This window comes from Siphateles boraxobius, unplaced genomic scaffold (genome assembly GCF_051911475.1).
Source record: "Siphateles boraxobius isolate OS27281-9 unplaced genomic scaffold, OSU_SipBor_1 41, whole genome shotgun sequence".
NCBI classification, from domain to species: Eukaryota; Metazoa; Chordata; class Actinopteri; order Cypriniformes; family Leuciscidae; genus Siphateles; species Siphateles boraxobius.
The window spans coordinates 4,872,039-4,886,901 of record NW_027509042.1 but is presented as its reverse complement, the minus strand read 5'-3'; the positions used below and the strand labels follow the sequence as shown (position 1 = coordinate 4,886,901).

The window sequence follows — 14,863 nt, the reverse complement described above, 5'->3', positions numbered from 1 at the left end:
GACTCTCTTGCCCTTTATCGTTTGCTTTCTCTCATTCCCCCTCTTGTTGCTCTTTCTGTTTGATTTCCATTACTAATAAAATTACTTGAAATGATGAAAGACCTCATTGTAACTACAGATCAGACACAGTTTGTACAAACACCACAGCACTTTGCTTAATAAATGACCGCTCTCCTGTTTCTTGGAAGGTTGAATAACTCGCACAATAGTTTGCCTTCTGTTCTTAATCTGTCCTACAGCATGCGACATGAATTGACATTATCTACTACAACAGTGCCTTCGCTTCACACTTTCCTTTGACTTTGAGTCTTTTGAACAGCTAAGTACTTGTGGTTTATCTTAACTTATATTTTTTATGGTTGTTTGGACCTTGACAGTCAAGAATCTTCTTATTGAATGATGTAGAAATGAATTACTGAGTTCATGTTTAAATAAAAATAAAATACCAAAAAGTTCTTGTGAAAACTACTTTGTGCACAACAGTGGCATCTGTTGGTCAAATATAAATCTGCATGAATGCTGGCCTCCAAATTACAATTCCAGAACAATAAGATAATAAAAAATATATACTGTACAGAAATGCCAACTTCAACATACATAAAATGTAACTCTTGTGGCAGGAAACACTGAGACAATGAGCATGTGGTCTGCCTGTCTCTCTGACGGTCTGTCACTGCATTGCGACTGATAGGGCTTGCAAGTCTTATCATAAAAACCAGAGACAGTGACTGATCGAAGCTCATGATGATAGGACTTTGCATCCTGCATTTTACATATTGAAATGTTATTAAAACTATCCTTAAATACTTAATAAATACATACGTATTTGGTCATTCATACTGTGTTAAACTTTGACTCTACAGCAGTTGTTGTTCTTCACTAAAAACCAACATTCTCTTCTGCTGGCTTGCTAATTCAGTGGCACAATGACTAGTAAGTTAAGTGGCATATGGGTGACTCCCTCTTAATGATGTCATCACTGGTATTACACACACAGTGGGCACCTCAGACTCACGGTCAAGGCTATTCCTGCTCTTTCAGCTTGCCTTATTCATCATTATGCGTGAGATTGTTCATCTACAGATCGGACAGTGTGGGAATCAGATCGGCTCTAAGGTGTGATGGTTCAAAATATGTATTTTTGTGTATACTTTTATGATTAGTAGCTGCTTTACCATTTTCAACTTAAATTGATTCAAGCAAGATAATCTGATGCATGCTTAACAGACAATTGAGCATGCATTTATTTATTATGAGTATTTATTTGTAGTTTATTTATTAGTTTGTTTTTCTCATACAAATCTTTTATTAAATTTTTTGGAGTTTACCGTAATTTTGAACAGTTCTCTGCTAATGGCTAAATATTGCAGCAATGGCTTCAGTTATAAGCTATAGCAAAAACTTTTTTGTACAACTAAAATGTATTTTTAAACTGAATAAATATTTGAAGTTGTGATACGTGTGGTCATAGGGTGTTCACCCTAATGTGGTCTACTGTAAGATAAGAGGCAGAGCCTCCTCTGTCGGGCTAGGCCTTCTTTATCATAGAAATGGCCTGTGAATTTCAGAGTGATATAGATGGAGTAGAATTGTAGTAAAAAAAAGAAACAGAATGGCATTCGGTAGAACAAGTGCAAGTCACTTTAACTCAACACATACGTCAGTTGTTGAATATCTTGACTGTTTTTGTCATTTGAAATCTATGGTTTCCTTCAGTACTGACGACATCAGTTTGATCAGGTCAAAATGTAATAAATGGGAGAAAATATGATGATTAAGTTTCAAGCTGTTTTAATGTTTTTGCAGTTCTGGGAGGTGATCAGTGAAGAACATGGCATTAACAGAGCAGGGACATATGAGGGCGACATGGACCTTCAGCTGCAGAGGGTCAATGTGTACTTCAATGAAGCACATGGTATGCAGACCTACACATTACCATATTATCTTAAAATATGTCTGTGCCATTGTTTTGTCTGAAGATGCACACCACCAGTAATGTTTTTTTTTTCCCCATAAGGGAAATTTGTTAAAGCTACTTAAATGCCATAATTAAACTAAAGTCTAATCCTGGCTTAATCTAAGCCCTCTCTGTGAAACCAGGCCTACTTTTTTTCTGCAAGTTTTTTTAATCAAATTCAATGACATTCATACATTTTTAGCACATAAATAAATGTCTATATTGTATAACAAATTATATGTGTGTAACATTAAGACTAGTATTGGGTTGTATTTGGGGATTTTATTTTGTATTGCATTTGGGGTTTTTTTTGGGGTGGGGGGGGGGGGGTGCGGTTGCAAACAGGGGCAATGCATCTCGTGTTCATTTAAATGCAGTCTTTATCTGGTAAGTGGGCAGTCTTGCAGTCGAGGTACACAGTAACGTCCTATAACAAAATTATCTGTGCCTGAGATGTTTCATTGCCTGTCAGGTGGCAAATATGTTCCAAGAGCATTGTTAGTGGACCTGGAGCCAGGCACTATGGACAGCGTGAGGAGCAGCCACATAGGACAGCTCTTCAGACCTGATAATTTTATACACGGTGAGTCAATAATCATCTACAATATGACCACAATTTAAGTAACCACCACTTAACTCACTCTAAAATCAATTGACAGAAGAGTTGATTCAGGAACATTTTTAACCTGGCACCATAACGTCATTCCTGATGCTGTTTCTCTCTGTAAATATAAAGGCAATTCTGGAGCTGGCAATAACTGGGCCAAAGGTCACTATACTGAGGGCGCAGAACTTGTCGAGCAGGTTGTGGATCGTGTCCGTAATGAAGCGGAGAGTTGCGACTGCTTGCAGGGGTTCCAGTTCGTCCACTCTCTAGGTGGTGGCACTGGTTCGGGAATGGGTACCTTGATTATCAATAAGATCCGAGAGGAGTACCCTGACCGCATCATGAATAGTTTCAGCATAATGCCCTCGCCGAAGGTCTCCGATACTGTAGTGGAGCCGTATAACGCGACCCTATCAGTTCACCAGCTGATTGAGAATACAGATGAGACGTTTTGCATTGATAACGAAGCGCTGTATGATATCTGCTTCCGCACTCTCAAGCTCACAACGCCAACTTATGGAGATCTAAACCACCTCGTATCCCTCACCATGAGCGGGGTCACAACCTCCCTCCGCTTCCCAGGTCAACTGAACGCTGACCTTCGGAAGTTGGCCGTCAATATGGTGCCCTTCCCGCGTCTCCATTTCTTCATGCCTGGTTTCGCTCCTCTCACAGCACGTGGTAGCCAACAATACAGTGCCCTAACGGTGCCCGAGCTCACCCAGCAGATGTTCGACGCCCGTAACATGATGACCGCGTGCGACCCGCGTCGAGGACGCTATCTGACAGTGGCGGGCATTTTCCGTGGTCGCATGTCCACTAAGGAGGTTGATGAGCAGATGCTCGCCATTCAGCAGAAGAACAGCAATTACTTCGTGGATTGGATCCCTCACAACGTCAAAGTCGTTGTTTGTGATATCCCGCCACGAGGCCTCAAAATGGCCTCCACCTTTATTGGAAACAACACCGCCATCCAGGAGATATTCAAGCGCATAGGGGAGCAGTTTTCGCTCATGTTCCGACGCAAGGCCTTCCTACATTGGTACACGGGGGAGGGCATGGATGAGCTGGAGTTCACGGAGGCGGAGAGCAACATGAATGATCTGGTTTCAGAATACCAGCAATATCAGGATGCCACAGCCGATATGGATTACGACGCAGAAGATGAAGTGACAGAAGAGGAGGGTCTGCCATCAATAATACACAGCACTCGAGCAGAGATTAAGACTGAGGCGGTCGCTGAAACTTCTGACAGCGAATGACGCGAGGGCTTTAGTGAATATGGCACGAGTATCATGTGATTGTGTCAAGAGTAAGATCATTCAGTGGCCACAAAAAAGTATTTAGACACTTAAGATACCCTGAAAATGGATGTTATGAATTACATTGCATTAGATGTAGGGGCATCTGAGCTTCAAATATGATAATCGCAGTGTCCAAAGTGTCATTTTGAACAACTCTTCACATTTACAACCTATTGAAATGTATTTTTGTTTTTATATTTAATTTAATTCAATGACACTATTTCTCAATTGTTCAAATACTATTTGGAGCCACTGTACATAGCAAAAGGTTTGGGGTCGGTCAGATTCTCCAAGGCCTCCTTTATTTGATCAAAAATACAGTAAACATTAATAATGTGAATTTATTATCAATGTTGAAAAGAGTTGAACTGCTTAATATATTTGTGGAAACCTTGATACTTTCAAAAGAACAGCATTTCTTTTAAATTAAAATATTTTGTAACATTATGTCACCTTTGATCAATTCAATGCATCCTTATTGAAAAAAGTATTAATTATTGAACCCAAAGTATAGTGTATAGTATATTGTTAAGCTATATATATATATACACACACACACACTCAAAATGTTGGTTGTATTGTCACTGGAGAACACAATACTATTTATGTATGTTCTGTAATAATGAAAATCTAGATATTTAAGAGAAAGAAACTTAAAGTCAAAACTGGTTTTCATTTGTGTGGTGTAATACTATATAGAGGCTTAAATTCTTCTGTATTTTTTTTTATATTCAACAAGCTACATTTCTGTTTTTGTTACTTTTGCTCATCCTTTAATAAAAGCATGTTAGTAATATAAAACAATTAAATAATAAAAAAATATTTGATGTATCTGCATTGTACTTCACTATTTATAATGCTAAGATCTTTTATTTCCCTTTTCATTGTCAATTATGTCATGCACGGTTTTCATTTATGAAAAAAATATATATGATTTTTGGACACCAGTAAGCAACAAACTATTCAATTTAAGAGGTTTTACATAATGCAAACACTGTACATATTTTAATACTAAAAACAGTAATATCTGGAAAACCTGCTACTATTTATCCCATCTCTAGTTAAACTTGATGTATACTATAATGCTCTCCTTGTATAGCCTGTGAAATATGATTATATACAAAGAGCATTGATAAGCCAAATCTGTCCACATCTTATGCCAAGAACATTCTACTAAAGCTTTAAAAAACTACCACACAGCCAAGTGTGAACACTGTCGGTACTACTTACATCTAACAAGCAAAACTGCCATTATAAATTAAAAGTAATGCACACATTTTGCCCAACGCACACTTGCTCTTTAGACCAAGAACACACAGAGTGGCGACAGTTTTAGTTTGAGACTCATAATTTATTATCAAAAGAATACAGCTATTTTCATTCAATCAACATAACTGCGGGTCTTGTTGTAAATCCGACAGAGAATGTATAAGGAAAAGTAGGGATCGCAGGGTGTAATTGCAGCTCCTACAAAAAAAGCATAAAAGAACAATCATAACACATATCTTACATTAAACATGGGACTAAAAAAGTAGGTCTAAATGGTCAGTTAATGCATCACTTTCTACAACAGCAAAACAGTTCAGATAAACAATTGAATTTTTTAAAGGCATAAGGAACTCACATTATGCAGTCTTGATTTTAGTGACCTTCACATTGGTTTCTGCGTTTTTCAGCGCCTCAACTCTGATCTGTGGCTTCAGTGCTGCCCGCACGACCCTGGCGCAGATAGCCGAGTACCTGATGTAACTGACATGACAAAACAAATATTAGGTTACAGACTAACAAAAAAAAATTTCCTCTTACGATTATGTGAATTTTGATTCAAATTCAAAATGACACTACTACTACTACAGTAAAATGCATAGCTGTATAGAGCAAGGCCAAACCAAATTAACAGCTGCTTTATAACTTCACGGACCACAGAGAGTACAGCAATTGAAATAGAAATTACACAGATTTTACGTTGTTTATGTTAATAGTACCTCAGCCCTGCTTGTCTCCAGTAAGCGACCATTTTTCCGTGCAAATGTGTGTCTTTCGTCCGTCAAGCGCTGCTGTGCGATTAGATCAAGGACGAGGACAAGGCCTGTGCATACACCGGAACTCACGTCATAGGCCAGCGTAAAGTAGCATTGGCTGGCAAACCTGCCAATCATTTACTCTGACCACGAAGTGGAGTAATTTTTAAAAATATTTTAATTATAGGTAAATAAAAAAATTTCACAAATGTAGATTTTAAAAATAAATCGTTACTCCAGGTTTTGTGGCATTTAAAAATGATAAATAATAATAATAATAATGACAACTAGTAGCGTGAAAAAGTCCCTTAAACTCTCTTTCTCTCGTTATATATAACATTTAAAATATAATGCAAACGTATTTGAGTATACATAATATTTAAACAATCGTATTTATTGTCCGATAATTATACATAAATGAATCATAACTAGACATTTAATATGACATAAGAAATTACTTAAATCAGAAGGTTATTTTATTTTGCAGAAACGACCCGATTTGACTGATGGTTTTGTTGCAATTTGTTTGCGTAAGATTTCATAAAACCCGATTGTTCATATACACTTATGACCTATCAATATTGTATTTAATACTACTACTACTACTACTAATAATAATAATAATAATAATGATAATAATAATAATAATAAACATAAACATAAACATAAACATTTACATTAATAAAACCCTACATTTTTGTTTAAAATCATGTATAAATGGAGTAAATTTAGTTTAAAAAAAAAGCATTTTATGTATATGGAACCTCCCTAGTATTATAAACGTATAATATGATTTTTCTTAAAACATGCCACCATCTATTTGTCAACAACGTGACATTTTTTAGTATTAATGCCATAAACCAGAACAATAAAATAAGACATATTCGTTCAAAGTAAGAAAAAATAACTAAAGTAAAGTATAATCAAATAATACTGAGCAAGAGGACAAGATGTAACAAAATTATAATAGACAAAAAGAAAAGGGTGCCACTTTATACAACAACATACCTGCTTAAAATGTTATAAGCTCTAAATGCCTTTTTATTAGTGCAACACGAAACAGAACAATACAGCTTGAAATCATTTTTAAAGTAAGTAAAATTTGGTTTGGAATCAGACCATTTAATTCTATGAATGTGAAACTCTCCCATTAATATTAACAATTGGATGAAGTGTGCCTTATCTTTCTCAATTCCATGATAATTTTATTCACTCAGCTGCAAAACAATGTTCAATTTAATCAAGTGCTCCACATCAATCCAAAACATTAAGTATATTTCTAATGTAGTTATTTGAGACTCTTATTTTGTACAATAGTTAAGAACGTGACAGACAGAACCATGGACAGAACGGAAGACTCGCGATACGCCATGACGTGAGCATGGACGTGAGTCATGTTCTTGTGACGTGATGATGTCATTCGGCCTGTGTTAGAGAAGAGGAAGCAGAAAAAACAACAACAAGCCTGTTGAGTCAGTGACAGATAGAAGACACACTGAGGTGACCAGGCCAGAGTAGTAGTCACAAAATCGATCCTTGTTGTCGTCCCGAGGCAAAATGTCTTTGTTTGGGAAGTTATTTGGTAGCAGTGGAAAAGGGGGTAAATCTCCAAGCCCTCAAGAGGCTATCCAGCGACTGCGAGAAACAGAAGAAATGTTAACCAAGAAACAGGAATTCCTGGAGAAAAAGATCGATCAGGAGCTTGTTACTGCCAAGAGGAACGGAACGAAGAACAAAAGAGGTGAGAGATGAACTGGCTCACCTGGCATAGATTAGCTGGTTAAATCAGGTTAGGTTGGTAGTGTGTGTAGTGTGTATGGTTGTTACAGCTTCACGTGCCTTTTAGTTTAGCTTTATGGACTCTTATTTTTTTATGTTGTGTATTAGATAAATTAATTAACTAAAGAATGTATATTGTTAACGAAATAATTAATGGACTAATGAACAGAACTAGTCATTCAGAGCTGTCATAAATAACTGGGATATATGTGAAATGTTTTATTTAGGACGATACTTTTCCTTTAATTTGATCAATTCTCTCCATCAGTTCACCTTTGACCTGCCCTGGTTTCCATGGTCATGATAGTTGACTCAGGGACTTTCCTCCAGAAGAGCTTCAAACAAAAATAAAGGCAATAACATACAAAATTATTCATCAATGTTATCATGTAAATGCAGCAGTTAGTAGATATATGCATACCGTATGTGACAAATGTACTTTCTGCAATACATCAGATTCGATCTATTGATTCGCTGTCTCATTTTTGGATTGATTTTAAAATGGACATGACAGAAATTTTTAAAAAAGCTTTTGAATTTAGAACCTGATCATATTTTACTTTATTTACAAAACCCAAACTTTTCTGAAAAACAAAATATAACATAATTAATCTTTTAATTATTTTACATTCACAAGTCAAGAATAGCTCAAAATCCCCTTATATATTACCTTCTGTGACATGAGAGCAAAAATAAGAAAACCATAGCCTACATGTTCTAAAGATTTTCAAATTCATGTTATGGTCCACGTTAACTTTGTTTGCTTGATTTTATGTGTTTGTTCTGTATTATTATTGTTTTATTGTTCTTTCTCACATTCTCTGTCGCTTTTTTTTTCTGATTTGACTGTTACTCGTACTAAATACATTTTTAAAAAGTGTTAGAAACTGACTGTCTGCTCAACATAAAATCCAAAAACTGTGATAGATCAATATGCCTTTGCCCTGGTTTCCAATAGTGTCCCTTTCAGACTGTGCAAATGATGTAAACACAATTACAAGAAACTAATTTATAAGGCTGTTTTTGTTCTGTCCCGTCGATACTACTTGGGAAATCCAGAGATAGCTTCATAAATGATTTCAGTACAATGTGAGCCATCTCTGTTGTGAGGCCTGTAACTCAACTCCACATTTAAAGTCTCCAGAACAGAGGTAATCAATAATTGATCTGATTATCCTACGAGGGCTTCTGGGATACGACAGGTGACGATGCTGATGGTTTATGACTGCTAGGGGTGTGGGACTGATATGTGTTCATAGTTCACAGTTCCAATGCCTTCATGGAAAAAGTGTTTGTGTCATTACCTTTATGTCATGTCACAGGTGACGTCTTTGGAATGGCCTTTTTAAAACGTACTCATGATGTAAGAGTTTGTTGAGGGTTTTATTGTTTTACAGATTGCAAACCTGATACATTCAGGTTCCATTCATTGCACAAAAACTGGTGCTACAACAGTGACAACTCAACTTTTTTTTAGGAGGAGCATTATGTTTTGTGTGTTTGACATTACATTCAAATCTATTATCCTACTGTGACCCTGATTTAACTAAATAAATAAATATAGATAAATTAGAGGCAGCTACTACAATGACTTATAAACAGTGTTATTTTAGTGTCATTGATATACCATTATAGTTTTTTGTTAATATTTAGATTTGTCTGTTTTCATTTAAGTTTTAGTAAAAAAAAAAGGTCATTTTAATGTTTTTTTTTAAAAATATGTCTATAGTTTTTTATTAATTATTGGTTTTTAGTTTAATTGTAGTTTTAGTTATTTTAGTACTTAAGCTAAAAAAAGAGAAATGGTCTTGGCAACCTTTTTTAATACATATTTTATTTCAGTTAGTGTTTATTTTGTTTCAAATAACGCAGGTTTTTATGGTTTTATTTTTAGTTTAGTTAACAATAATAACCCTACTTATAAACTATTTAAAACTGAAACAATACATATTTTTTTCAATTTATGGTAATGAGAATGGGTAGTTTTTGCATAATAATTAAAAAAAATCATTATGGTCCTAAAATAGGCTTTATGCAAAATATAATTTCTTTATATAATTTCTTTCTTGTCTTCTTTTTTTCTTTCTTGACCTGGTTATGTTCTTGAGAGGCTTTGCAGGATTCACCTTTACAAGAAAAGCACATCTGTACTTGTCATTAATGCATAATTAGGCTGCCAACCACATTCTCACTAGAAAGCAACAGGCCCTTTTCCTCTTTTTTTTTTGCAGCTCACTTGCCTGATTAAGTTTGGTGAGTGTGCCTCATTTAACCGCAACCTCTGCTCATAATTTTGATTTAGTACTGGGAATCTTACACTGCGGACTTTCCATTTTACCTTTTGCTTTAGATTTATTTTTCTGTGCAATCAATTTCTTAATAAAGCATCTTGACAATATTGTGCCCAAATCCCTGGGTTCTGGGTAATCGCAGGACTTGCAGCCGATAATGCATGACGCTAAATCGTGATAGAAATAAAGGAGCTTCAAATAAAATCAATAGACCTGTAATTACATACAGTAGTACTCTTTTAAATAAACCCCAGATTTAATGTTATGCAATAATATTCCATGGGGCTCCCAAATTCTCTGTATTTTGTGCTTTAATCTTAACATTTCCTTTCTTCGTTTTTGAAACAGCTGCATTACAGGCACTGAAGCGTAAGAAGCGCTACGAGAAGCAGTTAGCCCAGATTGATGGCACCCTTTCTACCATTGAGTTCCAGCGGGAGGCGCTCGAGAACGCCCACACCAACACTGAGGTCATCAAGAATATGGGCTATGCTGCCAAGGCCATGAAGGCTGCCCATGACAACATGTGAGGAGTTTCTTTTTCTTTTCTTTTTATCAGCACTTCCCTTCCCTTTCCAGAGGCCTCTCTATTAGCCTTGCTGTGGCAAGGTTTGGGGTTTATCATAAACAAGTTAAATTTACCAATTGCAAGATATTGAGATTATGGTACTTTGTAATGGGATATAGCTAAATGAAATGTAAAGGGATAGTTCACCCAAAAATGAAAATTCTGTTATCATTTACTCACCCTCATGTCGTTTCAAACCCATAAGACTTTCGTTCATCTCCAGAACACAAATGAAAATCTTTTTTATGATATCTGAGAGCTTTCTGTCCCTCCGTTGACAGCAACGCAACTAACACTTTGAAATATTTCATAAACTAATCCATATGAATTGAGTGGTTTAGTCCAAATTTTCTGAAGAGACTTGATCGCTTTATATGATGAATAGATTTAGGCTTTTATTCACATAAACATTCATCAACTCACACATGAGTTGTGGTAAACGAAAGCTCAAGCATGTTCGCTTGACGTGCGAGAACCAATGAGGTTCATTCTTGTGTTGGCGGGACAGAAAACTCTTTAAGATTTCATAAAAAAGATTTTCATTTGTGTTCTGAAGATGAATGAAATTCTTCTGGGTTTGAAACGACATGAGGGTGAGTAAATGATGACAATTTTCATTTATAGCTGAACTATCCCTTTAAATATATGGGCAGGAGATATAAATTTGAGTTTATAATGCAGTCTGTTGTCTGTGTACCTTTAGGGACATCGACAAAGTGGACGAACTTATGCAGGACATCACAGAACAGCAGGAGCTGGCACAAGAAATTTCAGATGCAATCTCAAAGCCTGTTGGATTTGGGGAGGAATTTGATGAAGTAAGATTAAAACAAGCAAACTTAAATTTTCGGGAGGCATTGTTTACACCTGATGTGATAACATTGATTTAGAAAAATGTGTACTCTCCTTAAACTTTTGATGTGTAGTGTAGTTTAGTACATTTAGTGATGTACATACGCTTAAATCCAATCACAACTGGACACATTTGAGAGGCATGTAGTACTAGGTATAAACAGATTGTGTGTTTTTCCAGGATGAGCTGTTAGCTGAACTGGAAGAGCTGGAACAAGAAGAGTTGGATAAGAACCTTCTGGAGATCGGAGACAATGTACCACTGCCAAACGTGCCCTCTACATCCTTACCTTCCAGACCAGGTACTACACGCACGCACGCACGCAGGCACGTACGTACGTTTGTTTCACTATATTAGTAAGTACATTGCGTAGACTTCCATTGATTTTGGATCAGATTAATGATATTTTTATGGCCTAACCCAACCCCTACCCTTAAAGGCAGGCATACACTATGTGAGTTCAGACACTCGGGAGGTCGTTTGCACACGTTGCGATTCAAGTAACCTGATAATTTTAACCAAAGCAGCTGGTACATGGCAATCACATGAGCTTTCTTGCTTAACACAGAGACTGGAGCTTTCAATGTTGCTGATATAGCTTTAGATAGAAAAAAGAAAGAAAATAAAAAGACGAGTGTGCAAATTATTTGGTAGAAATGCAGAGAACAACACAGCCATTCCCTACAACAATAACAACTAGAGAGTGTATTTGTGTGTGTATCCGTGTATGCACGCACTGTAGGGTTGCAGCCACTGGGCTATAATAATATTCATAGATCTAGCCTATGAAACGTGATTGTGTATGATTTGGCAATAGGGGACAGCATATACACTGGTCAAAACTTTACACTGGCTCGTAATTTCTCTCACACAATGTGAGCCGCGACCATAAGAGCATCAATGATTTCCACACGATTTCTCCCGAGAGAAAAAAATTTCCTGCGCGTACGTACATCATCAAAAATCTTACTGTGTGTGCCTGGCACCACAGAAACACGTGCAAAACTCTACATTTAAATAAAATATTGTGTGTGGACAGTGTGTCATGCTGCGTATGAGACTGTTAGGGAGAGATTTTTAATTGTGATTGAGCATAAATTAATAAATAGTAACTTATTTGAAAAAAGTAACTGGTATTATGTTTTTTAAAATTTGTACTTCACTTGTTACTAATTTTTCTATCATCAAATCGTGTCAAATAATTTCTGGCACTGCAAATAGTTCCTTTAGACTCCTGCAGTGTATTTACAATGGGCCTGTATTAAATGCAGTTTTTGAATGTCTTTTTGTGCTTGCAGCAAAGAAGAAAGAAGAAGAGGATGAGGATGACATGAAAGACCTGGAGGCTTGGGCTGCCAATTAATGCTTGTTCTGCTCCGCCGAAACCCATGCACACTATACAAGGCATAAACCTCACTCCGATACCAGTTACTAAAGGACCTGGAAGGACTCTTCAGTATGTTACAGTATGTTGTCTTTGTGTCTAAAATAGGTTCATATATATATATATAAACACACACGAGAGGAAAACAAAAACATTAATGCAACTGCTCAAAAAAAGAACAAATCCCCACCAGGCTTACAGTCGACACACTCATCTAAGCAAGTCTGAGATTTCTCCTCGTTTCTCCTCATCTCTGGACTGTTCTGACAAGAAAACGGCTTGTTGTAGATCAGTGTTTGTGTCCGTTACCTACTCATATATTTTCAGACTTCCATCTCAAGGAATCCTCCGCTTGCTCCAAGAAATCAATACACACGGAAACCCTTTGCACGCAGGGGACGGTGTCTGTAACGTTTTACGTCATGTTTTTTGGAGAGAACGTGCTATATTACGAGTTTATTTCACTAAAAACTCATTGTTCACATGCACGCTGTCAAGTTCTGTTAAAAGCACTCTAAGCCCCTTTTGATTCTGTGCATCGAGCATTTCAGATATTGATGCAAGTGTATGTGTTTCCCACGTACAAGAACCGTACTGCCCACGGGACGTCCTAGATCAGCACTTAGGCTTTATGACTACAAGACTTGGTGGGCATGAAGTTGTTGCGATCCTCCTCTTGAACATGCATCAAGTTTGAGTGGTGGGAGGCTTCTACTGTACATAGCATCTCTCTTTAATGGCATGATGGTTTACGGTCTCCTGACAGCATGGGATTCCTATATTGAATAGGTGTCTTCACTCAAGAATCATGTACTGTATTTGAGATCGTGGATTGTGACTCCAAGATATCTTTACACTAGAAGTGGTTTATTGAAATGGGTGTTGTATTATTGGGGGGGGGGGGGGGGGGGGGGGGGGGGGTGGAACGACTTGACTTGTTGTAGATTTCAGACGTTTGTCTTATTTTTGAGGTCTGGATGCATTCAAACGAATTTCTACCAGGACAGACAGCAGAGATTAATGTAATATCATGCTACATTTTACAAAGTGCTCTATTATGATGTTCTGGTACAGTGATTTTTTTTCTTCCCCCTCTCCTGAGAATCTATAAAAAACATTTATTTATTAGACTCTGAAGGTTTCATTGAAAAAAATTTATTGTTTGTTTGTCTTTTTGACACTCGTTTATTGTCCTTCTCTGCCTTTCAACCTTACACCTACATTAAAGTTTTGCCAAATAAACACTTCTCTGGATTATTATTTGCCCATTAGATGTTCGTTTTCATTATTTTCGTGCACTCCAAAGCATCACTGTTCGGCGTGAAAACATGTTTTTGACGGTTGAATATTGAAAATGTATTTGTAGAAATAGTATCTCCAGACAAGAGGCCTGAGAGTATATCTTTTTTATTTTAAAATACCCACTGTTCTGTTACATGCATACAGTCAGAAATCTTTTAGAGACAACAATGGAATATAATATATTATGGTACTTTTTTGTTTCTTTCTTGCAGTGGAAAGTAAAAAGAAGGTTTTGAAGCAATTCATTTTCCTTTGCCTTGCATTAGTCTGTAGTAATGAAAACTGATTTGCACAGGATGTGGAAGACAAGCTTTTAATACATTTGTACTGTATGTGTTCATTATATTGTAGGTGCTGGATTTGACATTGTTATATCACTATCATTATAATCTCATTTATTGTTATTAAAATATTTTTACTGAGTTTTCTAGTCCTGGTACATGACTTCAGCACAGTAAGAACACGTTTATGAAAAAGTTCATCCATATGCAATATGGATTAAAATTTGGGGTCAGTAAAAAAATTTCAAGAAATTAATACTTTTATTCAGCAAGGACACATTAAATCGACAACAAGTGACAGTAAAGACATTTATAATGTTGGATGGATTTCTATTCATCAAAGAGTCCTGAAAAAAATCCATCACGGCTTACACAAAAATACTAATCAGCACAACTTTTTTTAATATTGATAATGAGCAGCAAATCAGCATATTAGAATGATTTCTGAAGAATCATGTGACACTGAAGATTAAGAAAATTCACTCAGCTTTGCCATCACAGGTGTAAATTAAATAT

The 14,863-nt window shown here is 36.3% G+C and overlaps 3 protein-coding genes across 3 annotated transcripts; 2 read left to right on the top strand and 1 right to left on the bottom strand.

Annotated features, from left to right (window-relative positions):
• The first annotated feature begins 981 nt into the window (after positions 1 to 981).
• tubb1 (tubulin, beta 1 class VI) lies at positions 982 to 4,697 on the top strand. The gene is made up of 4 exons (XM_077197906.1): positions 982 to 1,116; positions 1,807 to 1,915; positions 2,430 to 2,540; positions 2,694 to 4,697. Exons 1-4 carry the CDS (start codon positions 1,060 to 1,062, stop codon positions 3,824 to 3,826), a joined length of 1,410 nt encoding a protein of 469 aa, XP_077054021.1. The 5' UTR covers positions 982 to 1,059; the 3' UTR covers positions 3,827 to 4,697.
• Positions 4,698 to 5,198: 501 nt separating this feature from the next.
• On the bottom strand, positions 5,199 to 6,003 carry atp5f1e (ATP synthase F1 subunit epsilon). Its single transcript, XM_077197907.1, has 3 exons — positions 5,854 to 6,003; positions 5,493 to 5,617; positions 5,199 to 5,335 (listed from the first exon to the last, which is right to left on the bottom strand). The coding sequence occupies exons 1-2, from the start codon at positions 5,883 to 5,885 to the stop codon at positions 5,494 to 5,496; spliced, it is 156 nt and encodes a 51-aa protein (XP_077054022.1). The 5' UTR covers positions 5,886 to 6,003; the 3' UTR covers positions 5,199 to 5,335; position 5,493.
• Positions 6,004 to 7,251: 1,248 nt separating this feature from the next.
• Positions 7,252 to 14,489, top strand: chmp4ba (charged multivesicular body protein 4Ba). The gene is made up of 5 exons (XM_077197902.1): positions 7,252 to 7,630; positions 10,308 to 10,485; positions 11,231 to 11,345; positions 11,561 to 11,681; positions 12,679 to 14,489. The coding sequence occupies exons 1-5, from the start codon at positions 7,447 to 7,449 to the stop codon at positions 12,741 to 12,743; spliced, it is 663 nt and encodes a 220-aa protein (XP_077054017.1). The 5' UTR covers positions 7,252 to 7,446; the 3' UTR covers positions 12,744 to 14,489.
• The last annotated feature ends 374 nt before the right edge of the window (positions 14,490 to 14,863 follow it).